Consider the following 26,325-nt stretch of genomic DNA (forward strand, 5'->3'; position numbering starts at 1 on the left):
AAGCAGAGCTGATCTTGGGTGAAACAAAATAGATCTTTTCAGAAAATATGAACTAGAATTAAACTTTGAAAACATTTCATTACAGCATTTTCATTTCCAAGTAGGATAAAGAAGACTGTAGAAGATCTGTGCTCCTGCTGAAAACAATTAAAAATACCAGATAAAATTTAAAATCTTCCATTTAAAGGCACTGAAGATCTGCAGTAACTTGTGGTGCTATAACAGAAGTAACTCTTAATTCCAAAGGTGACATAATTTGAACAAAATGAAGTAACAATATTGGATTTGAATCCATAGATTAAGATAAATATGCACGAGTCCATACTAACCTAAAAATATGGTTGAATTAAAAAAAAAGGGGAGGGGGTGAGTACAACTCTTTCTTACAGAACAAATCCAATTACTTAATGTAGGGGGGGAAAAAAAAAGAGAGATAAACAGAAAAAAAATCATCATTAGCTAAAACCACAGTAATAAGTGTTGGGGACAAGACCCAACAATGGTTGCCAAAATTAGTAAGTGAAAGCTGAAGGAGAGATTTGCATAGTATTAAATCACTTCCCTATAAAATATTAATTTAATAGAGAAAAATAGTTTCTATGAAGACATCTAGTGGACATCATCTCAATTCAGCAATCAAGGTTAATGTCACTAAAATAAAACACCAATATTATAAACCCCCTGACAAGGTATACAAAAAATAACACACTATTTCTATAGTAGCCTTGCCAAAATGCCTACTCTCATTCTAATCATGAGAAAACACAAATATCTATTTTGAGGGACTACAAAATAAATGAGCAGAGGATTTCAGAAGTGTCAAAGCCATTAAACACAAAAAGTCTGGGAGGTTACAGTAGAAGAGAATGCAATGAAATGCGAGTAGGATCCTGAAAGAAAAAAAAGAACGTTACTTTGCTGGTTTGTCATCAATTTATGTACATTTTTTTTACCTCTGATTACATTCAAATAAGATCTGAAGTTTTGGCTGGCAATATTTTTAGTAATATTCCAAGGTCAATTTCCATAGTTCAGTTGATAACTAAAACTATGATAATGTCAAAAGTTATAATTAGGAGGAGCTGGATGCAGATTTCTCTGTACTGTTTTTGCATCTATCCTGTAAGTCTAAAATAATGCAAAATAAGAAGCTGAAACATTAAAAGGCATCAGGGAATCTATGAAGAAATGAGGACTAGAAAGGCCAAAACTTGAGAACTCAGAAGCACAGAGAAGTAAGCTGACATTCTATATAGCCACTTTCTCCCTGGAAGCATCTGCTGATACAGGGCTGCTGCTAAGGGAAGAGACAGAAAGACAGCAGGGTCCTGGCAGCCTCACAGGACTGGAGAAAAAGGACTGGGGACAGTGACTGGCAAGACATATATATCCAGAATAAAGAAGGAACTCTGTAAATCAATAAGAAATATAACAGTGTTTGAGCAGCCATTTAACAAAAAAGAAAATATCCAGATAGTCAATAAAAAACAAGTGATACTCAACTTCATTAGTGATTAAAAAAATGCCAATCAAAACTAAAACTACAATGCAATCCCACCAGAATGGCTAAAATGAAAAGACGGCCAATACCTAGCTGGTGAGAGTATAATTTAGAATAATAGATCAAAAAATGGCAGTATTTACTAATCAAATAAATGCACATCCTCCAACAGTGATTCCATCTATAGGTACATACCCAAAAGAAATGTGTACAGATGCCTACAGATGCTATTCAACTTACAATGAGGTTATGTCTTAATAAACTCATTGTAAATTGGAAATACTGTAAAATGAATTTAATATACCTAACCTACCAAATATCATAGCTTAGCCTAGTCTACCTTAAACATCTTCAGAACACTTACATTAACCCACAATTGGGAATTGCAAGAAATATTATACCACATATTGCTACCTGAAAAAAGATCAAAATTTAAGATAGGAAGTACAATTTCTATGGAATTCATACAGTACTGGCATCATTGTAAAGTTGAAAAATCTTAAGTTGAATCATGGTAAGTCAGTGACTCTCTGCATACACATATGATCATCAATGATGCATAGAATATTTGTGAGAATATTATTTGTAAATCTAATGTCCATCAAGTAAAAAGGATAAATTTTAGGTTGTGACACATTCACAGAGTAAGAAACTACACAGCAATGGGAACGAATGACCTATAAATGCAATAATTTGGATAAATCTCACAAACACAAAGAATGAAATAAACCAGATGAACTTCTAGATACTGGTAATTCTTGATCTGAGTGCTTGTTATTTGGGTGGGATCTCTGAAAATTCTCAGGGCACATGAGGAATGCACTAAATGTGTGATACCTGTCAATTACTAAGACAAACTTTTATTATTAAAAGTGAAAATCTACAGCCCCTATATAAAAATTATGAATGATATTTCAGTCAACAGTCAAATAAACACTTGCCAAGGAAATATCTTCACTTCTATAAAAAGAACTCCAAAATATAATTTCAGCACTATAAATGCTGTAATGCACTACAGACAACAACAGTAATAGATCATCATTTATAGTAATTAATTGTGGCTTTTAAGCAATCAAATTCTTAAACCAAATAAGCAATTATATGATTTTATTTCCTCATAAACATCACCAGAGATACACTTGTTAGAAAAGAGCAGAATGAACAATGAATGGGCTTCAGTACCTGAGGCAGAGCTCTGACTACTGGTGGATGAAGAGTCACTCTCCTCACTAGAAGACTCTGAACTGCTCTCACTGCTGTCAGAATCAGAGTCAGAGGAGTCAGACTCAGAAGAGGATGATGCTGAAGATGAAGAAGTCAAGGAGGATTTATTTTGCTCAACATCTGGTTTTTGTGCCACAACAACCTTTGGTGTATTTTTAAGGTGCTCACGAAGTTCATCCCTAATTAGAAATATAATCTGTTAAATTATGCCTCAAAGGCAACTGTAAGATAATTTTTTAAACTGAAAATAAAATTCTGAAAATTATCCTTACGTTAAACCTCCAAGACCTATAGAAGTAAAAAAGTTGATGGCAAACCGAGTATTTCTTGGATTATCTCGTGGTAATAATCCTTCAAAGAATGGTTGTAGAGTTCTAAAAAAATAAAAAAAGCATCAATAAAAGAGAACAAATAAAAATAGAAAATTCTTATACAGTCATTTTCAGCCTACATATTAAATTATTCAATGAAATGAATAAGGTCAAGTACTAACTTACTCAACTTGATTTCTACAACTATACAATTAAGATTAAAAACTTTTTTATATACACACTAATACAGAGATACAAAGCATCAAGCAAAACAGAGGAAATAGAGGAAGTAGTCAACAAAGGGAGAGAGCAAGGATGAAGACTGTATATAATTGCTTTATCTATGAAGGGGAACAAACAGAAAAAAATTAACCATACAATTTGATTTGGGACATGTGGTTGTGAGCTCCACATTGCATGACAATCCAATGGAGTCAGGGAAAAGTGTTTCACAGAAAAAGGTGTTTCATAGAATAACGTAAAATATAAAATATAAGAATGATTAAGCATCTGCTAGACAGGTCAAGCAGAGAGGGACTGGCAGTAGCAGAAACAGAGGTAAGGAAGCATGAAAGAGCCAGACATGCTTAGCAAGCTTGGCAAAATTGGTGTGACCACAGTACAACTTGCTGAAGAGGAAATAAATGAGCCTGATAAAGTAGACAGGCATGAAATAAATATCTAAATCCAAAAGAAGGGGGAACAGGTCAAAAACAGCATGAGAAACCCAGTATAGATCTTGGTGAACTGTAATTCTGGAGATGCAGGTTGAGGAGGACACAAAGACTGAGAAGAATGAAAATAAAGGCAGGATCTACATGAGCAAATAATTTAATGGGGCAGAGACATGAAGGAGCACGAGGACTGAGAAAGACTAATGGATTTGGCAGGTAGTCACTGAGAAATTTCAAAGGACACAGTAATGTGAATTAGTAGTTGATCTAACTGAAAATGAACAATGTGAATAAACAGGAAATAAGAAAGTTGAGCCAGAGATTACATAATAGTCCTAAAATAAGACCCTGGTATTATATAATAATCTGAAAATTACCCGACTAATATTTATTTGTATATAAATATAAATATTCATTCATAACAAAATATTATTTATCATTTCAACACCCAAAACCAGGGTAAAAATGAAAACAAAAACTGTAATTCTCATCACTGAAACATTCCAGTAAACATGTAAAAATAATTTTGTATACTCCAACTAAATTAAAAGAGGCATGATTCTGTGTTCTTACCACCTGAACATTTTTAGTTGTCTTGTGCCACATACCAGCAGATGCAGAGGAGACTAATGGATAAAGAAAGCCCTGGAGTGATTAACTCATAACTGTTTTACAACCAAGGGCGAACTGTCTGCTAACATGGGCAAACCCCTCAAGGACAATAAGACTAAAACATACTTACTCATCCTTTAATCTTGCATTAAGTTTAGGAAGGCCCATGTATTCACACAGTTCCTGGAAAAATATTTTGACAAAAATTCTACTAGATGATGTAGTAGTTTCTTCACTCAGTTTTATACATTCTAGAACCTGAAAATTAAAATAGAAATAGATGATTTTATTATCTTTACTGGTTTTTAAACCAACTTTATTGGTTCTCAAAAAGCAGGACAAAGTGACTAATAAATTAAAACCTCTCTTGAAATTATGATATTTTCATCTTCAACCATAATTATATCCAAATATCTTCTCTTATGCTGACATGTATTATTTCTTGGCAAAGTTAAGACTACTTCTCTATACTAATTTTTAAATGTTAAGATGCTGCAGAAATAGATTTCATTTTCTTCCTTGTGTAATGTGCTTTTTATAGCAGGGAAGATATGCTGCTTGAGCACATAATGTTGAAGTGAAGATCACTACTAGCTCCTAAACTTCACTCATCAAAATATGGTCTGTATGCCACTTAGAGCATAAGGCCATTGTTCTGTACAGAATATAACAATACACAATAAAAGTAAAGACAGAAACAATGATGGTATATTCTGAACACTGAGACTGTAGCTTAAAAACTGAAACTCATAAAGACACAGTTTAGGGGGGAAAAAATAAAGTAATCTCCAGTTTTTATGGGTTATGTGTTCCAGGAGTCCATCTGTTAGTCAACTGTTCAAAACTTGATTTCATTTTCTCAAACTGGGAAACAAGGAAGTAAAAAATTACTATGATTAGGCAGCTGGGTTGGCTTACAAATGCCTATTAATGTAACTGGGTATACTTGGTATGTAAGGTACCATAAAAATTATCCAATGTTTTAAGATCTGTGTTGCCTTATTCTATCATTATGTTATTCTATCATGTGTTGCTCCTCTCTTTCAACCTGGATATAATTCCTTTCTTTTTTCTCTTTAAAATTCCTTTAGTAGCTTGGCTTTTAAAAATAATCTACCACTTTGAAATCTGTATCATTGCCATGGATATATCACTCTTCTATTATATGGTACACTTGCATAAAGCTGGAACATATCTAATTCACTTTGACTGATTAGCATCTCTCGTGACTGGACCCATAGGTGGTAGCTAAATGATGGCAGTGAATGAATAATAACTGTACAAAAAAAAAAAAAAAAAAACAGCTAATAAAGACATTCAAATTTTCAATTCGATGCACATTTCCTTTTAAAGGACATCTTTCCTTGTTGTATGACTACAGGATCTCTCTTCTATCCCTTACCCAATGTCAAAATATCTACTCAAAAGAACAGATTTTGCTATCACAATCATTTCCCTCAAGTCCTAACAAGAGGAACCATGGAAACATACTCTCTCAGAAAAAGGGACAGTAATTCAGAGATACATGTGCTACCAACATGGGGGGTATGTATTTCTCTCCTTTGTGATCTGAGTATGTGTGAATGTATGTGTGCACAGAAGATGAAAATATTAATATTTTCTCCGAAAATACTGTCATTAAAAGCATCTGACTGTTATATATCAAGGATATTATTTCTTATACTTGTGTATTATTTAACTTTGCTTTAATCCTGTTACATTAACATAATTTTAAAGATAGCAGCCAGAATAAAGGTATTCCATTTCATTTTAATGCATACTTCTTAATAAAATAAATATGGTCACATATTTGAGAATAAAAGGGAATTAGGCAAGAAGCATAAACATTGACCCAACAACTTACACTCCATGGAAGTGAATCAGTGTACAAAAGGTGAGCAAACATCTTAGCAACATTTCTCAATTTGTTTGTTTCCAAGCGATGGATTGTATCATACTGCTCTTTGAATATGCTTTCAAAGGATTCCATGTATTCCTTTTTAAGCATGCAAAATCGCTAATAAATAAAAAATTGAATGTTAATACCAGAAAAACTGAATGTCAATACAATTATGAACACATTAATATTCTTAAATTTACTGAATCAAAATTAAGTATTTTGTATATCTTCAAAAAGTCTTATCACTAAATCTTTCTACATGATGTTCAAAAAAAGACATTATACACACACACACACATACACATACTACACATACGTTTTCTACCCGGATTTACATATCCTAAAACAAAATTAGACATGTAGTTGATCTGAGACACAAACATTTATACACTGAGAATATATACTTCTACCTCTATAGGTAGTTTGGAATAAAAATTACTTTAGATCATGATTTTCTGTGCTGCCTGAACATGTTCTTGACTTCATTAACTGATCTACAATTTTGAAAAGACATTATATACTTGTCCTCTATAGAGAAATTGGTATAAAGCATGGAGAATTTAAAAAAGTTCTTGAAGGATGATATACAATGTTAAAGCACTGCAAAACTGAAATGGGAATAAAGGAAGCTAAAGACAGTGGGAAACCTAAGGAAGTAAAGATCAATTTGCCTTTGGCGAAGACACATTGTTACATTAGACCAGACCACAAAGCAGAACTATTAATTTACTATGTTGGTGGTCAAAATTCTGACCCTTAGTACTTCTATTAGATTCTGAGATGAGAAACAAGGCTAGAACTCACCCCAGCTAGTAAGCCAAAAAATTTTTCGTATGTTCTTTGTTGGGCACAACAATCAAGTATCATATTGCAGAGTTCTTTCTATTTAGAAAAAAAGAAAATTACATTAACCATTTGAAACACAACGGATCTACGCTCCATAATAATTTCTCAATATGATAGTTAAACAAGTTTGGAAAACTTTTACAACTTTGTAAACTTTAAAAATTATAAGCTTAAGCAAAGATTGAGGGTTTTTTGAAATAAGCCTTTAGTCTAGCTGATAATATCTATAGCCATTTATGCAAATTAGATTAATTATCTCAGGTAGAGACCAAATAAACTGCTAAAAGGAAATCGAATTTTTAAAATATAGACTCACCAACACAATATCTAACAATTCAGTTATATACCTCCAAAAGATACAAAAAAATTATTAAGAAATAAATGTTGGTAATATGGATAAGGCAGAACATGATGAGTCATTTACAGAAGCACAAATGGGTGTAACTTCAATTTTAACTTAAATGACCCTCTGGATGATACAGACATATGTATTTAGAAGAACAAAGAAAAAAATGTGCATGGCTGAATTTTTTAGCCTCAAAATAAATGCTATGCATACAGATCTATCTATAGATGGATCTTGATAAATAGGTGGAATCATTCCGTAACTGCTAGAATATACTGTCCAATCACCTATTTAGATAACCTTGAAAACTTCTGTGAAAATTCTGTTGATCTAATGAATGAATAAGTCCCTGATCAGAAAATACCACATCACAAATGTTTCTACTGAAGTAATTACAGATTTTAATTAATAAATGTGATTTATTAATTCCTGAAATAATCCTAATAAAATATGTGTTGATTGTAGCAATTTCACAGATGAAGAAACTCAGATAACACAGTGAATGGAGACAAAATAGGAAGAAATCATTCTCTGACCACCAGTATAGAACTGTCTAAACACTAGTTTTTCATAATAAAACATTTACTAGAAAGTTTAAAATATTTTTTTTCCAAATACAGTAACTAAAATATATTTCCTCTCTTTAAATAGAAAGCAGACCTATGAAAATGTATATGCTTTCAACTAATTTTTAGTTTTATATTTTTAGTTAACAATCTTGACATTTTGTCAAATTTAACTACACAGATAGGACCTAAATAAAAATCGTAAATATTCTAAAACTTATGTCAATAAGAATTTATTGTATACACCTATATGTCAGAGACTCTAGGGGGAAGGTCTCAGGGTAAAGAGACACAAAGGGAACCCTGGAGAAGCAAAGAACATATGTTACAGAATTCTACTACCCTGCATAGTAGTTTATAGCTAACTGTGGGCTATTTAAATGACTTGACGGTGCATAATATTTTATATAGTACTGCACTAGAAGCTGATAATCTGCCATGAAACAATCTACTCAAAGTCCTCATTTTAAAACACAGGAGTTACTTTCAAATGCCATTATGTTGCTAAATTTTTTAAATACAATATCATTCAACAAGTTAACTCAATTAAATGTTTATAAATGAGTTGTGAAAGGTATACTTTACCAAAATTTCACAGTTCTGAAAATTTATGAGGCTTTCCTAAATTCTTCCATGTTAACTTGATATACTACAATTTACTTTAAACTTTTCCTACCAACATTGAGTTTAACAATAATAAAGCAGTTAATCAGGTTTTAAACAATAAAACATGACAATATGCTGATAGCATTGCTAACAGTACCACTTGCAAAACAAATTATTTTCTTCCCTAGGCTAAATGCAATTATAAAAGTTTATTCCCTATGGCTTATAATAATTAAATATTTTAACATTTCAATTAAATATTATAGTGATCTTAAGAGTCATTTGAAAATAAATGCACTCAGATGCTTCAAAATATTATCAAAATATGTTGAGGTTGGTGCTAGAATAACTACTGTGTGGATTAATATTAATAACATTTATGACTTAATTATACTCCTCAAATCATGTAATAAGATCATACAGTAATTTTAGTGTCAATTATAATTTTAAAAGCTAATTTACATATTTATTTCCTTCTAAGGATGGCATATCAAGTACAGGCAGAGTATAAATAGGGACACTTACTATATATTGTTAAACAAACTGAAGATTTTTTTTAACTTCAAAGGAATTCATTTTTCTCAAAATTCTATACCAAGTCATGTTAAGAATGAATCATGTTTAAAGAATTAAGACAAAGAACTTTTTATCTAAAAGTGACTTAGCTCAAATAATCAAGAAAAGCTAGAAGAGCTAGAAATTTAACAGCCTTTTAGTCCCAAACACTCACTGAAGCATCTGTACTGGGTCTACCACTTATATAAAGCAAGGTATGAAAATAAAAACCACTAAAATCTTGGTTCATGTTCCAAGGACCTGAAATCTACACAGGCAGAGAGCAAGTGAAAACAATTTAAAACAAATTACAAGATAATCTATTCAATCTAATCTTTATTATCTGGGCATTAGGGTTCAGAGACTTTGAATAATGAAGTATACTGAGAAAAAAAAAGATGAGTATCTTGGGACTAAAAGAAGGCCTCAAGTGATTTACGAATCACTTAATACCTGATACTTTGCAGAGTGTTGGACATACAATATATGCTCAATACATTTTTGTTCAATGAATTAATGAGTGAAAAAAATAACAGATTCTTCTGTATCCATTTAGAGCAATGCAAAAGTGTGATCTTTATAATCCCTACCACAAAGAAGGTATTTGTTCATAAAGAGATGGACCAAATTTCCTACTATATTTCAGTTACAACTTGATTTACAGGCAATCATTCAGAAATCCTACATCAGGTATGGTATTTTCAGAGAATCATCCTATTTTTCCAATATTCCATTCAAACATCCTGTTTAATTCAATGGAGTGAATAGCAGACATGAAACACCCCCAGGACTCCTGAGCTTTGAGTTATTAGAAAATTACAGAAAATGTACATTTTAAAAATAAGTATTTAGCACTGTGTTACTGTTTCAATTTATAAAGTCTATTTATTGCCTTAAAGATTTTCATAACCGATATGAACGTTCTACTGAGAGAAAAAGAATGTTAACATACTGTTTGACTTTCAGGAAACTCCATTTTCAGCAGTTTGTGAGCACATTCTTCAAAATCTAAACTGGAAATAAAATGGTAACAATAGATAAAAGCTTACAGCGATGAACTGTACCACTCTGTCATATGGGACTACTACTTTACTACAGTTTTGAAAAAACTCTTTTAACTGTTATTGCTATTATTTATTATGTATATAAAGTCAACATAGTTCTAATTCTACAAAGAATGTAGCACCAATAATATACTATGTAATATGGATGGAACCTAAGTAGGAGGTGGCCACAAATAAAAGGCCACATATAGTATTATTCTATTTATAAAAGTATTCTGAATAAGCAAATCCATAGACATAGAAAAAATTAAGGGGCTAGGCTGTGACTGCCAATGGATATAGGATTTGGTTTTGGAGTGAAAAAACTGTTCTGGAATTAGTGATGATGGTTGTACAACTTTGTGAATATACTAGAACAACTACAACATACTTGAAAACAAAGAATTTTATGGTATATGAATAAAATTAATTTTAAAAAAGCAAAAAGAGAAAGATAAAGAATATGCAACGTTATTTATTATTCTCTCAAACTAGTCAAACTCAAGCTGTAATTAGTCAGATAAAGGGTTTCTGTCATGTATGATTTTCTTCATTTTAAGGCGGAAAAAATAATAAAATACATGGCTGACAAGTTTATCTCATTTAAATGATCATATTAGGCTTATCAAATGCTTCTCAGCTGCTCACAGGTAACTGACATACAATAGTGGTAAATTCTTCAGTCTTAGCAATCTTTTCTTTCAAAAACTGGGGAATAATAACTGCATATAAAGAACTAATTAACTATTCTGATTTGACAATCCAATATTGGAAGACAAACATAAGTAATCTAAATCCAGGGCACTAGTTACTAGATCTCAAGGAATACTTTGTAATACTTAAGGTTTTCTAAAAAAATCAGCTGTTCTGTTCTACATTTGTTAAATAAATCTAAGGAAGAAAAATATCAGTAACTACATTCAAAAACTTAGATAAAACAGTGGTTTCGCTTAACAATGAGGACTAATACAAACTAAAGGCATAAAATGTTAACATTTTTCACAAGTATTTATAATCAGCTAAAGTTTCTAAGAAATATATTTTCATTCATCATTCACAAATACATACCTACATCAATAATAATAACTGAAGGTAGAAACATCTACAGGATACTATACTGATTTATATTTAGTCCATAATAAGCACATTAGAAGGATTTTGAGACAAACTGATTTAATCCTCTTGTTTCAAGAGAGAAAAACAAGACTTGGAGGTTTTTGCCAGACTTGCTCCTGGACACACACAGTCCTAGGAGTAAGACGGGAATACAGAAATACTTATAACAATTATTTTTTCTCACTCAATAAAGACGTCACAATTAACATTTAATTTGAAAAGCAATTCTTTGATATGTACATTCTGCAGTTTGGAAAAATCGTAATTAAGACAGGGGAAAATACAGATCCAGTTCCTCATGCTTACATTAAAATCCCAGCATAGAAGTGGAAATGATATTCTACCATAGTACAACCCCACCTAATTTTACCAGGTATTGTGAACGTTTTACATTTCTCTAACTTTGTTTCATAGTTTTTCATTTCTCCCTGATTTAAGTAAGGAAGAGATAAAAGATGGTCCAGGAGGCCAGCATGACAGCTAGTTCTTAGTCAACGTTTTTATAAGTTATCTTAGTTCACACCCAAACACAAGGCTTCCACATTTATACCCCCCCCCCAAAAAGTATAAAAATAGTAAATAATCAGGCAACACTCAATAACACTTAGTATTGACAAACTTCAATCATACAGCCATACCATATATGCAGGTAAATGAATGAAGTTAGAGAATAGCATGCAAAGCGAAGTAAGCCATTCCCAAAAAACCTAGGGCTGAATATTCTAATACATGGATGCTGATCCATAATGGGGTATTTGGGTGGGGGTGGGGAGAATGGAGGAACTTTGATTGGGCCAAGGGGAAGGAGTGAAGGGGAGGAGGCATGGGGGTAGGAAAGATAGTGAGATGAGACAAACTTCATTACCTTAGGTACATGTATGACTGCACATGTGGTGTGACTTTATGGTGTACAACCAGAGAAATGAAAAATTGTGCTACATTTGTGAACAATGTATCAAAAAGCTTTCTGTTGTCATGTATAACTGATTAGAATGAATAAAACATTTTTTAAAAAGAATATTACAGAGCTACCAAGAAAATAAGCATACTGGTTCATGTGCAAGTAAATAAAATTTTACACACACACAATAATACAGCCATACCAAAACATTTTAAAAGATGTTATTATTTTCTTTTCTAGCTCTTAAAACCAGAATGACTACTCAGAAAAAAATTGGAATTTCTGAAAAATGTCAAAGAAGTGATGAAAAAATTTTACTACTTTCCTCTTATCTAAAAGTATGCATGACAGTCCATTTTCTTTGTTCTTGTTTTATTTTTTTGTGATTAACTAAATTCCATACTTAATTAACATGTCTTCAGTTTTCACATTATGTCCTTTTTTTTTGCTCCAGGATCATATTTAGGATATCTCATTTAGTCATCATGTGTCCTTAGATTACTCCAGGTCATAACAATTTCACATATTTATTCACACATTTGTGAATGAATATAGATAAGACATGCTTCAGATGGTTTCCTAACTTTAAGAATGTGAACTTGGAGGATTTTTTTTAAAAATGTTTTTAGCTATAGGTGGACACAATACCTTCATTTTGTTTATTTAGTTTTTTTTTTTTTTCTTTATGTGGTACTGATCAAACCCAGTACCCCATGCATGCAACGAAAGTGCTCTACCACTGAGCCACAATCCCAGCCTAACTTGGAGGATTTTTAACTATTATGGATTAAATCAGAAAATGTGTGATTATCTGAGAATATCAAAATACTTCAATAAATTTTTAGCAGAATATTCCAACTAATCATGCCTAAAATATATATTTATACCAAAACAAAAAAGCCCATGGATAAGAGCCTTCGAACTTGACAAAGAATCTTTATTGATTCTATTTTTACTTGTCCTTTTAATTTTGATGGAGTACAACTTATATGAGTTCTAAAAATAATAATGATTATTTCAAGTTAACAAACTTAAATTTCATGGAATAAAAATTTAGTAACAAAAGTGTCCGTATAAGTCATTATACTTACATATTTCACTTAGTAAAAGTAATGAAAGTTTGCTAACTAGGAAAGAATGCAAATAAAATTTGAAAAATAAATAAAAATGATTGCATTCTTTCCTAGTTGAGAATTTGTAATATCCCTTAACTATAGAAACAAGGTTTCTTCTTGCTTCCCAATAATCTCCCCTTTAAATTGAGAATAGTATATTCATCTGCCTACCTCATAGACTTAGTGAAATAAACTGTGGTACAGAATAATATAACATGTAGAGCAAGCCATGCCTGTAATATAATAAACAGTTTATGTGCTAATCATATATAGCCAAATATATATACCATATCTATCAGTTATAAGAATTAACTGCATTGTTATAGGTGATATTAATTATGAAATGTTCTATAAAACTATGAGTGAACTTTGGCAATATCATTATCTTTCTATTTCTAAAGTCAAAAGATTTCTTCCTAAAATCATCCATATTGTTTATTTTATTGTTTCAAAACTGAATATGTATAAAGTGTTCTTATTTTATCAAAAAAGTACTTGATGATTCTTATACACAAGACTGTTTTGAAGTTGCACAATTATACTTATTAAATGAATTAAATTTGCATGGTATTTTAGTTCTCAGGTTGCTAAATAAAATGACTTCTAGGTTTAATACAGGTTAGTAGTGGTTGAGGAGAGGGTAAGGAAAAAAGAAGACAGAACTGAATTACTGCCTTGATATGATACAAGTTTTCAAGTTGTGTTTAAAAATGCTTATTGACTTTTCCATTTTAAGAAACTTTTAAATTGGCAGGGACATGGTAGGACTCCCTGTGATGCTACCTTACAACTTTAATAATGTCAAATCAGACTAGAACATCATTTAAAAGCAAGAATAGGAATACTTTATTTCAATAGGAAGCAATTATGTAGTTTTAGGTCTTGTGTTAAGTAAAAAGGAATAATTTTAAGGAGTCATAACAATAAGAATATAAGAGTACTAGAGAGACCAGTCAACAAAAATTTAAGAACTGAAATCTCCACCACAGAGTTGTGAAAACTTAGTTTTATCATACAATTTCTAAAAGTAAATTGTGTTCATATAATGCCCTCAAAGTCATGTGCCTTGCTTGATGGTTATATTGTATTCTTGACTTCCAGCCTGGTAAGCTATAACCACAAGACTTTTAGAAAATTAAAAAACAATGGGGAAAAAGACATTAAAACAATCCAAACTAGAATCCAAACTCCTCTCAGGATAACTTCTGATAATAAGTTGCTGTATCATTTCTACTCTGCTTACCTATTTTTTAGTTAAGATACTGCAGTTCTATATAGTTTAAACTTTTCCTCACCTAAGACTGTATCAGACTATGCCTACATTTATAATAATTCATCATTAACCTGATTTTCAATGTGGCATAAATTGTACATTTAGATTATCTTTTTTTTAAATTTGTATTTGGACAACAATACCTTTATTTTATTTATTTATTTTTATGTGGTGCTGAGGATGGAAACCAGGGTCTTGCATGTGCTAGATAAGTGCTCTACCGCTGAGCCCCAACCCCAACCCCTAGACTATTTATCTTAGATTGAGTTTCTTGTTTTGTTTTTTTTTTTGCCCAGAAAAATTCCACATATACTTCTCTATCAACATTCATTTCTTTAGGAAATATAATAATGAGAAAGGGTCAAATGACCTGGATAGTCTACTCATCAATAATGTGTATGTCTATCTCACAAGTTATCAAGACTGAGTATCATTTTTTTTTTTTAAAGGAAGCCACTTCAGCTATTTTAATGACCAATAACAGCACTTTTTCCAATAACAGCACTTCTTTGTCTCCATATTTTATAACATTTTAATCATGTTTTATTATTTAATTTGATAATTCTCCTATCCAAGTTCTTTAAATACCTATGCATTAAAGTGTTTTTTATTTTTTTCTAACCTTTGTCATATACTAAATTCAGCATTTAGGAACTGGCACGCCTAATAAATACTAACATTAGAGACTTACAACTAGGATCCGTACCACTATGAAGCAGATAGAAGCTGTCCTGTTTCCCAAAGCTTTAATTTTTCATTTCTTTATGTGATCCAGAGATCACAAAGTCTGAGGTCAACAACAACAAAAGATTTCTTTTAAATATTTATTCAAAGAGTTTACCTGTAACTCCTCAAAGTTAATGTAAAAAGCTACAGTGAACCTGCTGCTCACATCTGATTACTATTAGATTTCTAAAGAACACACAAATGAAAGGTCAAACTATTATTGAGACTATTTACCTTTAACAAAAAATTTCTTCTCTTCTACTTTAGTTTATAGAAAAATGATACTTTATAGTTTTTCATGTAAAAGGCAAAGAATAGGTAAGGACAAACCAAAATAATTTCTAACCCATGTTCTGCTGTTTAATATTTGAAAATGAATCTAAAGCCAAAAAGTTTTCAGACAGACTGAAAACAGGATGACTCCTACTTATGAATCATTATTATTACATCATACTAAATGGAAATATACAAAACCTAGCAACAAAACAAAACTGAGAAAATATTCCTCCTACACTGTAAAATGTAAACACTGCCCACTAAATCAATAGGTTGATTTCACATACAACCTAACAGATGCACTAGCATTTAATATTCTTATTTATCTTCAAAACCAAACTCATAGTCTTCAAAGAAAATAAGTTTTGTTTTCATGACATCATTGTAGTTCTTCCTTAATATGACTTCAAAGGGTCCTCAAAACCTTCTCAAGTCTCAAATCCTATTTCCATTTATATTTATTTCTCTCTGCATAGCAAATCAGTATCCCAAAGTCATCAAAACAGAGCTTCTCTGCTTAGAACCAGAATTAGAAACCAAATTAGAGAAAACAAAACAATAACATTAAGTACCCATTACATAATTAAACCCTGTGTTAGTTTTTAACAGAGTTGTTTTATAAATGTATTTAACTATAAGAGATGACATAGGATGGGTCCATAAACATGGGTGCTGAGAATGCTCTAGTTTTCTGTTATCAGATTCTAAACAATCCCTAATCTCTTTCACCATCACCACCACCACCACCACCACCACCACCAATACCACCAACAACAATATTTTAATAAATTAATTAAAAAGAATAACCTGAGCAATTATCCTCTTACCTTGACTGAATAGCAAGATATATTGTACGACGAAATGAGACTAGGTTAATTTCTGTTTTGTCATGGATAGTCACTTTCTGACCTGAAAGAAATTAAACGTAACAATTACAAAATCAGAATAATAAATAAGAAAGGAAAAGGTATCTTGATATAATATTTTTCAATACATCCACTTAGAGTCTCTTATACTTTAATAATAAAAATAATAATCCTTTCTACTGTGTAAATCAGTATTTACCTAATTAAAGGTAATAATACTTCAAGTCTTTTACATATCATTTTGTTAGCTTGTAGTCCAGAATCAAGTGAGGAAAACTATTTTTATTTCTGAGTCACCTGTTCATTTAGATATTAGGGAAGATTGCATTCATGCTGCTATTATTTATAACTATAAATAATATTTTGATAATTTGGAAACACTATAACTTACAGGCAAATATTAATTTTAATAAAATGCTTTGCAATCCTGACAGGCTGGATGGATCCACTATAAATATGTGCATTTGTCAAAATTGTCTGCTGTTTAATACATGAAAATTGGCCTTATGCATATTTGTTGTTATCTGGACAGTCTTTCATATAAAACAAAGAAACTTTTAAAGTATAATATAGTACACGGATAGTTAGATTATTTAAAGAGAATGCTGGAAAAATTAAATCTATTTTTGTAAAATATGTTATTGAAATAATTATACTGCAAGACAGAACTAAAATATATTATAATCCCTAAAAGAAAAAGATACTTATAATAGTTTCAAATAAGTAATGCCTGTAAATAATGTCTGGTTTACATATATGTTCTAATAAATATTAACAGATTTAACCATAGTAAAGTTCCCACTTATTTTTCTATGAAATGATGTAATCAAAGGCGAATAGGAAGAACATCATGCCTGCTTCTGTACAAACACAGCTTTTGGTCTCCCCACGCTATTTTGCCAAAATGAATAGCAAATATCTAGTCATTCACATCTGTCACATTCTTGCCAGGGTTACATAAATCACATACACTCCACATGAATATACCTTTTCTCTAGTTTCTAATATTATCAAAGACATAAAATGCAAAATTAAAATTATGCTGATGTTAAAAACATGAATTTCCTTTTAGAGCATGATTTCTCAATCTTAGCAATGCTGGCATTTGAGGCTGTATTAATACTTTCTAGTGGAGGGCAGCCTTGTGACATAACTTATTTAACAGTATTCCTAGTCTTCACCTACTAGAGGCAGTAGCATCATTGTTTTGTAGTATTATATTAGAATTAATTTAATTTTAGAGTATTCAACACTATTATTTAAATATGTTACAGCTTTACCTTCTTCATCTTCTTCTCCTTCCTCCTCTTCTTCCTCCTCCTCTTCGCTACTTTCAGCATCTTGGTCTGTGTTTGAATCACTATCTCCTTCATCAAGAATTTCTATAAGACCAAATAAGTTTAAGAAAAAAATTAATGAACAAGTAATATAAATATATCTCATTCTGAGACAATAATTCTAAGTTCATGGAAACCCATAGTGTTGTACCAGTTTACCGGCCAACAAAGATGATCCAAACCTGTGTCACTGTACAAATGGTCAGAAAGCATTACGAGTGATTTGACTAGAGAGTGCCACACGAATTATTCTTCTGTTATATTAAAAACTGGCCACAAATCAAGGAAGAGTTTTGAAAAGAACAAAGGAAAAATACATGAAGGTTTCCAAATGAGCAGGAACCCTGAAAAATTTAGGAATGGAAGCTAGCATATGGAAGTTAAAGAATCTCATCACCAGCAAAAGGACAGTCTTTTAATGAAAAAATGAAGGCTTGACATAGAAAACAAGGTTTTAAGGTAACAACGTACTTGGGGGAAAAAAAGGGAGAAAAAATAATTGTATAATTTCCTGCTCACTTTTAATAAATAAGATCTTTATTAAAATGTATACTTATTAAACTGAATGTTACAATCAAAGATTTTTTATGTGTAAAACTAAAACTGAAGTTTTAAGGCCTTTAAGAAAATTAGTAAGACAATCATTTTATTGCATTTGTAACTTCTTATGATACAGCTCATATTTAATATTAAATGAAAATGACTTAAGAGACTAAAATTAATGTTAATAGTAAACAAATGACAAAAACTAAAATTTATATTTTGCCTAACAGTGCTATTAGTAGCCTAATCAAGATTTTACAAACCTAGACAATATTTCACATTTCTTATCAGTGAGCTTTTTAATACAATTTTGGAGCCAATTCATTTTTAGGAAAATTCTATCTCTTTTTTTATTTAACTAAGCAATATAAATCAGAAACTACATATTTAATGTTAGCAGAGAACTCCATACTATGAAGAATAAATCACTTTACAAAAATGTGACGGGGTCATTCAGTCCTTATCTAAGTCTTAAGAATATTTCTAACAAATATGACTTCAAGAAATAAACTAAACTGTCTAGTTATTTATGCAACACAGCTCAGGCAGACTTTAAAAAGAAGAAACTATTTAATATTCAATAGTATGAAGACAGGCACTCCTGCTGTTTTCCCAAATGCTGTAAAACCTAAAACACAAGTACACCTGGGTCACTCTAAGGTGCTAATTACTAAAGCTGTGCTCACTTCCTGCTGTGGTCATTTTTTTTTTTATGCCAGCTCTAGAACATTTTACAGAAGAATGAAGGTCAAATGAATTTTCTAATAGTTGACATCATCCTCTTCTCATTTCTCTACTTCAGAATTTACTTACTGAAATCACATAGGCAATGGCAATTGGATTTCATTAAATGAATAAAGCAGTGGTTTCAAAGAATAGTCTATAAATCTTTAGAGATCTGCTGAGACCTTTCAGGTGGTCTGTGACGTCAAAATTTTTCTCATAATAATACCAAGACATTACCTCTATTTTCACCATGCTGATACATGCAAAGATGATTCATAAGTACTGGGTTTAAAACTGCTGTAAGCTAAGAGCAAATCAAGGCACCAAACTGTACCAACAATCAATGCATTCTTTAGGGCCATACTTGCTGTAGAAAAAAAAAAGTCTGTTTCACTTAAAAACTGTCGTTGACAAACAAGTAAAACATTAATTTTATTAAATCTCAGTCCTTGAGGATATGTCTTTATCATTCTCTGAGCAACAAAATATGAAGTTCATATATGGAACACTTCCGTTAAATCCAGATGCACAGTGGTGATGGTGATCTCAAGAATAAGAAACAGTGTGACTGCTTGAGTTGCAACATGAATTGCTACTTTCATTTTTCCAGTTTTTCTTGAAAGAAATGGCCAACAATCTATAGTTGTTAGGTATTTGGCCATCAATTTCATAAATATAAAAAAATTTACACTGTTTCTTCAAGGAAAACAACTAACAATATCTGCCACCATGATAAAATTCAGAATTTCAAGAGAAAATTTTATTTTTGAAAAACTATATCTATCCCTCTGAGCCTGTTCACTTCCCAATAACTGGACTTTTCTGCTGAGATAGACAATAAATTAACAAGTGTGATTTCTTGATATTATATTAATTAATGTTAATTTGATTTTGATAATTTTAATCTGTTAACATTTAGAAGATGCTCATAACTCAGTAAATCAGTATCATTTTCCAAATGACCAATGCAACAAGTTGCAAAATCATTTCTGGCTTAGAGACCTAGCTTACTGACACACCATACCAATGGATTGTAATGTAACAGAAAATTCATTGATACTATTTTAGATTCCTATTAGGCTAGACACTAAATTTGGCAAAAGACACTGAATTACTTTTATAAAATACTTATTTTAATAAAAATATCTAGTTTTACTATTATTTTGAAAAGAATATTCTTTTGTGTTTTCAGGTTTAATTTCTAATATAATAAATAATGATAAATATAACACACATAAACAGAAGCTCTTTAGAGTCAATGATATTTTTCAAGACTGCTAAGGGATCTTGAGATCAAAGAATTTGAGAACTGCTGCAATAAATGAAAAAAACTACCTTTCCAGGTATTGGCCAACTGCCTAGACCCTAACAAAATAGAGAATTTCCAAGTTTAAAAAACAAAGAAATCATACCAGGTTAAAACAGTTACAGAAAACAAACAAACAAATAAACATACCATTTGGCACCTCTACTGCAGGAAAAGAAGTTAAAAAAAAAATGAAGGCTAAATGGGTTTATCAAGTTCTCCATGTTTAGAAACTAATAAGAGAAAACAGGAATCTGGCCAGTGGCAGTGAAAAGTTCTCCAAAAATTAACATCTAAGCAAAGACCTGATTACTGTATCAGGTTTTTAGGATACTGCATAGAATAGAAGGCTGTTTATACTTTTACCTTCCACTCTAAGCAGAACTATAGCATAAGAATACAGGCAAAGATAGAGTTCCAAGTCTCTGCTTTCTTAAGAGCTTCCCTGAGAATGTTCTTCTCAAGTAAAACTCACAACTGAAGGGAAATGAACTCATAAAACTATTATATAAGTAGGCCTGGATATTAGTTTTAGGAAAATAATAATAGTAATATAGCTTATATATATTATATATATTCATTGTCTGAATACTTCTTCTGGGGCCACACAATGCACACAAAAGCATTTCATTAATCGTTCCACAAGTGAGTAAGATTCATGCTTACATCAAACAAGTAACTTGTTTCAAGTCATGTGGCCAGTAATGTCAAAGAAAAAAAAAATGCAAAATCTGTTCAGATTTAATGCTTACAATATACTAATGATGTACAAATAACAATAATTATGAACTTATTAGGTAACAATCTCAGACTAATTTTATCAGGACATCAACCTGCTCTGAGGATGAAATAAAGTATAGCAGTTATAATAATGCATACCAATTAACTGAATATCAAACTGGGGGGCACAGACTATAATTGGCAAAGAGATTAAATAAAGGCCACTGGTAATTTATGAATATTTCTTAAAAGGGGTGAGACTTAAGGATTGAATACCTTATAAAGAGTGTAAGAAGAGACAATAAGATAAATGATTCAGAATTGAGCAATATGTTAACCAAATACTACAACGAAAAAGCAGTGAAGAGAACTGCTTCATAAGAGCACAGATCTCACAGGATGAAGATCAGTGATCTATAAATATTCCTTTCTACCAAAATTATATAACTACCTAAGTTGCTTCTACTTATCCAAAATAAATTATTTTATAAAATTTTACATACCCTTCTTAATAGCTTTGTACTTGTCTTCATTCTCCATAAAATTAGGATCCATCTTGAAAACATCTTAAAAAAAGAAATTAAAAGTTAAATGTTTATTTTCTATATTTGTATTTTTTGGATGCCTCACTTCCCATTCCCCAAACCCCAGACTTACTAAGAACATCTTCTGGATTATAGTCATCCTCCAAAGGAAGCATATGGGTGAACTGATCATCTTCTTCAACCAAGTCAAGTCCTTCCAGGATAATAGGGTGATCCTTGAATCCATCCTTCCGTACAGCAAACATCACTTCAATCATATACTGAACTCTTTTATCAATTTCAGATTCATGCAGAATGTTTCGAAGGCGTTCAAAGATAGCTTAAGTTACACAGGAAAAAAAAAAAAAAAAGAACAAAATAAGCAATAAATAGTATAATTCTAAAAAAAATACAAGTATATACAAACCAAGAATACACACTTACCATTGATACCTCTTGGTGACACTTGTGTTAATTTGAGGCCACATTCTTTGAGAAAACCAATGGCTACTTCAACACTATCATCTGTTGGTCTTTCCAGGAGCAAAGTAAGCATCTCTAAGCATAAAACCTCATGTGCCTTAAAGAGAATGCAGAGATATAGGAGAAAAAAAAAACACTTTTACATATATTAGCCCACTATTAAAAATAATTTTTAAAAACCAGGATATGTTTCAACAATAATTATATTAAACATATGATGATACAATTTTTTTTTATCATTTTCATTATTTACCTCTTAGGAATTTATAGATGATTGTTCCAAAATCTTAAATCAAATACAACTAAGTTAACGTTAGCAAATATTCTTTTTAGACATTCAGTACAAGAAATGCCATAGATAATCTCAAAACTCTAAGTGAAAAAACACGTACTAATTTTTAATGAAATAATCTTTTCATAATCACTATAAGAAATAGGATTTTTGTTATAATACCTTTCTCTAGGATCATACTCTTTATATTAAATTTTAATTCATTCTATAAATAATTGTTAAATAGTAAATAGTTCCCTAGTTACATGGATACTAATTTTACCACAAAATTAAATTAATGATTTCTGGTACACAATAAACTATAGTATTTACATGGGCCATGTTCAAATATTATTTTTTGTAAATAATGGCAGGGAGAGTATAAAAATCTACTGAATAGTTTGCTATGAAAAAAATTAACTAGAAACACTGTTTGAAATGCTATCCATATGCATTTATAAGACATGTTTTTTGAGATGGGGAAGGAATGAGACAAAGTCTCAAGTCAGATATCGTTTTCACATTGTGTACAACATCAAAAATACATCCTACTTTGTGGGGGAAGGGAAGAAGGAGGGTCAAACAGTGTTACATCAATGACAAGAATAGCTGGGAAGATGCAAAATATTTAATGTTCTAAGTATTTTACATTTTATGGCAATGCAAAAAATTTCCAAAGTATAATACACATTCAAAACCAGAAGCATATCTCTGCAGTTACAGATATACAAAATTAAGTTTCCATGGTCTTCAGTAGCAAGTTATTAATGCAATAATATAACAAGCAATAAGGTTAACATCTAAAAGATTTCAAAGAACGGAAAGACTTTCAGGTACGTAAGAAATAATTTAGAGAAATAAAATTAACTGTGGGCATTATTCACAATATCCAATGTAGGAAATCGTATAGGTAACCATCAACAAATGAATGGATCAAGAAAATATGACAGACATACAAAATGGAATACTATTCAGCCATTAAGAAGAATGAAATCCTGTCATTTGTAAGAAAATGTGGATGGAAATGGAGAACAGCATGTTAAATAAAATAAGACAGAAATAGGAAGACAAATATTGCATATTTTCTCTTACATGTGGAAACTGGAAGAAAAAAAAATCCGAAAGTAGAAGAGGGACTATTAGGGAACAGGAATGGGAAATGGAAGAGGGTAGAAGAAGGGGGATAGAAATGATGTGAAACCCATTAATTTCTACAATCAATGTGTCAACAATTATAATAGAAGTTTTTAAATAAAAATAAATTAAAAAGGAAAAAGTGGGACTTCAAAATTCTTCCTCTTATACACAGTAAAAATATAATATAGATCTAAAGAAAACCTTTGAGTATGAACAAGAACAATTTTACCATTTTACAGGTTAAATAGAAGCTAAATTGAAGCTATCAAGTAGCAGATGAAAATAAAATGAACAATAAAACTGAACAAAAAATACTATGAATTGCATTTAAACAGATTAAAATTATTTGATCTACTATATTTTATAAATATCTGTTTATTTACAGGGACTACAGATTTTTAAGAATATATTTATTAGGTTCCAATGGATAGTACAGAGAGAAGAGAATAAAATGATTTGCATTTCAAAACATTAAAATTATTAAATCTCCTATATTTTATAAACTGATTAAAAATACATGGTTACATATATGTAGTTGCTGCAGGTTATCAAGTTTTGTGTAGAATGTCAGATATTTATTAGGTTTTCATGAACACCAGAACAAAGAAAGGAGAGGAGGAGATACCAACTTTATTGTTTTAGAAAATGATAATTCTTTGAAATAACAGCAGTTATGTGTGTGTGTGTGTGTGTGTGTGTATATAGTATTAAGTGAGATCAATTTGACAAAGTAATTAAAAGTATTGATTCATCTTTATTAAAAAATATTAAATGCATTTATTTGCAGTTTGGAAATTAAAATATCATCCAAGGTATTTAATCTCAAGGACTACAATCAAAACAAAATCAGATGTATTACCTGGTATTAAGACCATGGTCTAATGCCACTAAACATGACCAAGTTTTGAAGATAATTACTTACCACATTTTGGTTAATAAGATGTGCCACGAATTTTGAAGCAGTCAGACAAAGTTGCTGAAAAGTGAAAGTAGACACAAAGTTAATCTATAAAAAACAATTTTCATTTATCTATAAAATCTGTAGTCTATGAAGACACTCTTAAGATATTTAACACACAAGGATAATTTTTATGTGAAAGTAATGTATGTGAAACACTGCCATTACTAGCAAGTTACAAGTCAGGAGTTATAGCCATCATTTTTGTGTCTCATAATTAGTGGTCAGAAACATTTAATAGAACCAAAAGAGTTCTTATGAAATATGGTCTTTAAAAAGCACTCCTACGTAGAAATCAGCATTGTTTATTTTTGACCCTGGTTTATTAGACTCTCTATGTGACAGTCTATTTACAAGCCATCCATACATACCTTATCATTTCTTCTATAGCCTTTTCGAAAATTAAGAATTAACCTCTTGAGGATTAATTCTCCAATTTGTGGAAATTTTGAGTTGATTATTGCCACCAATGCTGCATAAACATGGGTGAAGATTGGAGAAGCACTCTGGGCTTGCAAAACAGATCTGGACAGGAGTCCTCTGTTTAAAAAATAATAAAAATGAGTAATGAAAAAAATCAATTAATTAGGAAACAAATACTTAACATTCAGTAATATTATTCCTTTGTAAATAATCCTAAAAGCTCAATCAGGACTATTTTCTCACCACTTTACCTAGAAAATGAGTATGTCTTATTAATAAATATAAATGCCTTTGAAAAAACAGATGAATTTGTACTTTTGTAAAACAGAGAGATTTTATTGCAACTTCTCTCAAAACTCCTTTCTAAACGTAATTCCTCTTTTCCTGAATTTGTTACATATAAAAAATCATCAACTTGAGAATTTTAAAGTTCAAAAAAAATAATTTAACATTTTTAAAAACGTGATTAAAAAAATGACCTGTGTAAAAGTACAAAGTTGATGTATATAAAGTTTCCAATATGGGTCCATATTTATGCAAAGTAATATTGTGATTAAAAACAAATTTGAGTTGTTTATAATTTTAAGTCTAATTTATTGGAGTAAAAATGAAGATTTGGAATACTGCTATCAAAGTAAAAGACACAATAAAAGCACTGCAAGATTAATTTGAAAACAATGACAGTACAATAAAAACTCACTGAAATGAAACTCCCTGAAATTGTCATGGTATTATGTGCATCTGAGGAGGAACAGAAAAGATGCAAAGTGGGCTAACTGAAGTTATTTTTGGTACTATAAAGACAAATAATTATGGGATTGCCAAAGGCTAGGGGAAAAAATGTCTTACTTGTTTATATATATGCAGGTATATATATCAGAACTGAATCATTAGGACAGAAAATAAAAGAACCCAGCTTATAATCTAGAAAGACCTTAAGCAATCCATGTAACTTCTTTAAGTCTACTTATTTTCTAAGATGGGAAGAGCTCCACCAAAATCTGTTAGAATAAACTTAGTATAAAGTTGAAGGATACAAAACCAACACACAAAACTTAGCATTTCTATATGTTAACAATGAATTATCCTAAAGGATTTTAAGAAAATAATCCTAATTTTAATAGCTACCAAAAAAAGGAAAAAAAAAACCAAACCCCACACACAAGTTAGGAATAAATTTAACCAAGGAAGTGAAAGATCTTTACTGAACCTATATATCACTACCAAAAAAAAAAAAAAAAACTGAAGATATAAATAAATGGAAAGATAGTCCATGTTCATGGATTGAAAGAATCAATGGTGTAAACTGCTTCCACTTTCCAAAGCAACCTATAAATTTATTGCAATCCCTATCAAAATTCCAATGACTTTTTTTTGTGGGTGTGTGTGGTGCTGGGGATTGAACTCAGAGCCTTGTGCGTGCGAAGCAAGCACTCTACC

At 30.8% G+C, this 26,325-nt stretch overlaps 1 protein-coding gene across 4 annotated transcripts in view; it reads right to left on the minus strand.

Moving 5' to 3' along the window:
• Positions 1-26,325, minus strand: part of Cwc22 (CWC22 spliceosome associated protein homolog) — a 54,517-nt gene that overhangs the window by 2,506 nt on the left and 25,686 nt on the right. For all 4 annotated transcript variants that reach the window (XM_015481116.2, XM_048808111.1, XM_048808112.1 and 1 more), the window contains exons 7-19: positions 24,834-25,002; positions 24,427-24,480; positions 22,058-22,193; positions 21,747-21,953; positions 21,593-21,655; positions 17,738-17,839; positions 16,419-16,500; positions 10,094-10,154; positions 7,027-7,104; positions 6,187-6,339; positions 4,453-4,580; positions 2,998-3,099; positions 2,684-2,904 (exon numbers count right to left, since the gene is read on the minus strand). In XM_015481116.2, the coding sequence (XP_015336602.1) occupies positions 2,684-2,904; positions 2,998-3,099; positions 4,453-4,580; positions 6,187-6,339; positions 7,027-7,104; positions 10,094-10,154; positions 16,419-16,500; positions 17,738-17,839; positions 21,593-21,655; positions 21,747-21,953; positions 22,058-22,193; positions 24,427-24,480; positions 24,834-25,002 (1,556 nt within the window). The remainder of the gene's footprint in view (positions 1-2,683; positions 2,905-2,997; positions 3,100-4,452; positions 4,581-6,186; positions 6,340-7,026; positions 7,105-10,093; positions 10,155-16,418; positions 16,501-17,737; positions 17,840-21,592; positions 21,656-21,746; positions 21,954-22,057; positions 22,194-24,426; positions 24,481-24,833; positions 25,003-26,325) is intronic.

This window comes from Marmota marmota, unplaced genomic scaffold (genome assembly GCF_001458135.2).
Source record: "Marmota marmota marmota unplaced genomic scaffold, marMar, whole genome shotgun sequence".
Classification (NCBI taxonomy): Eukaryota; Metazoa; Chordata; class Mammalia; order Rodentia; family Sciuridae; genus Marmota; species Marmota marmota.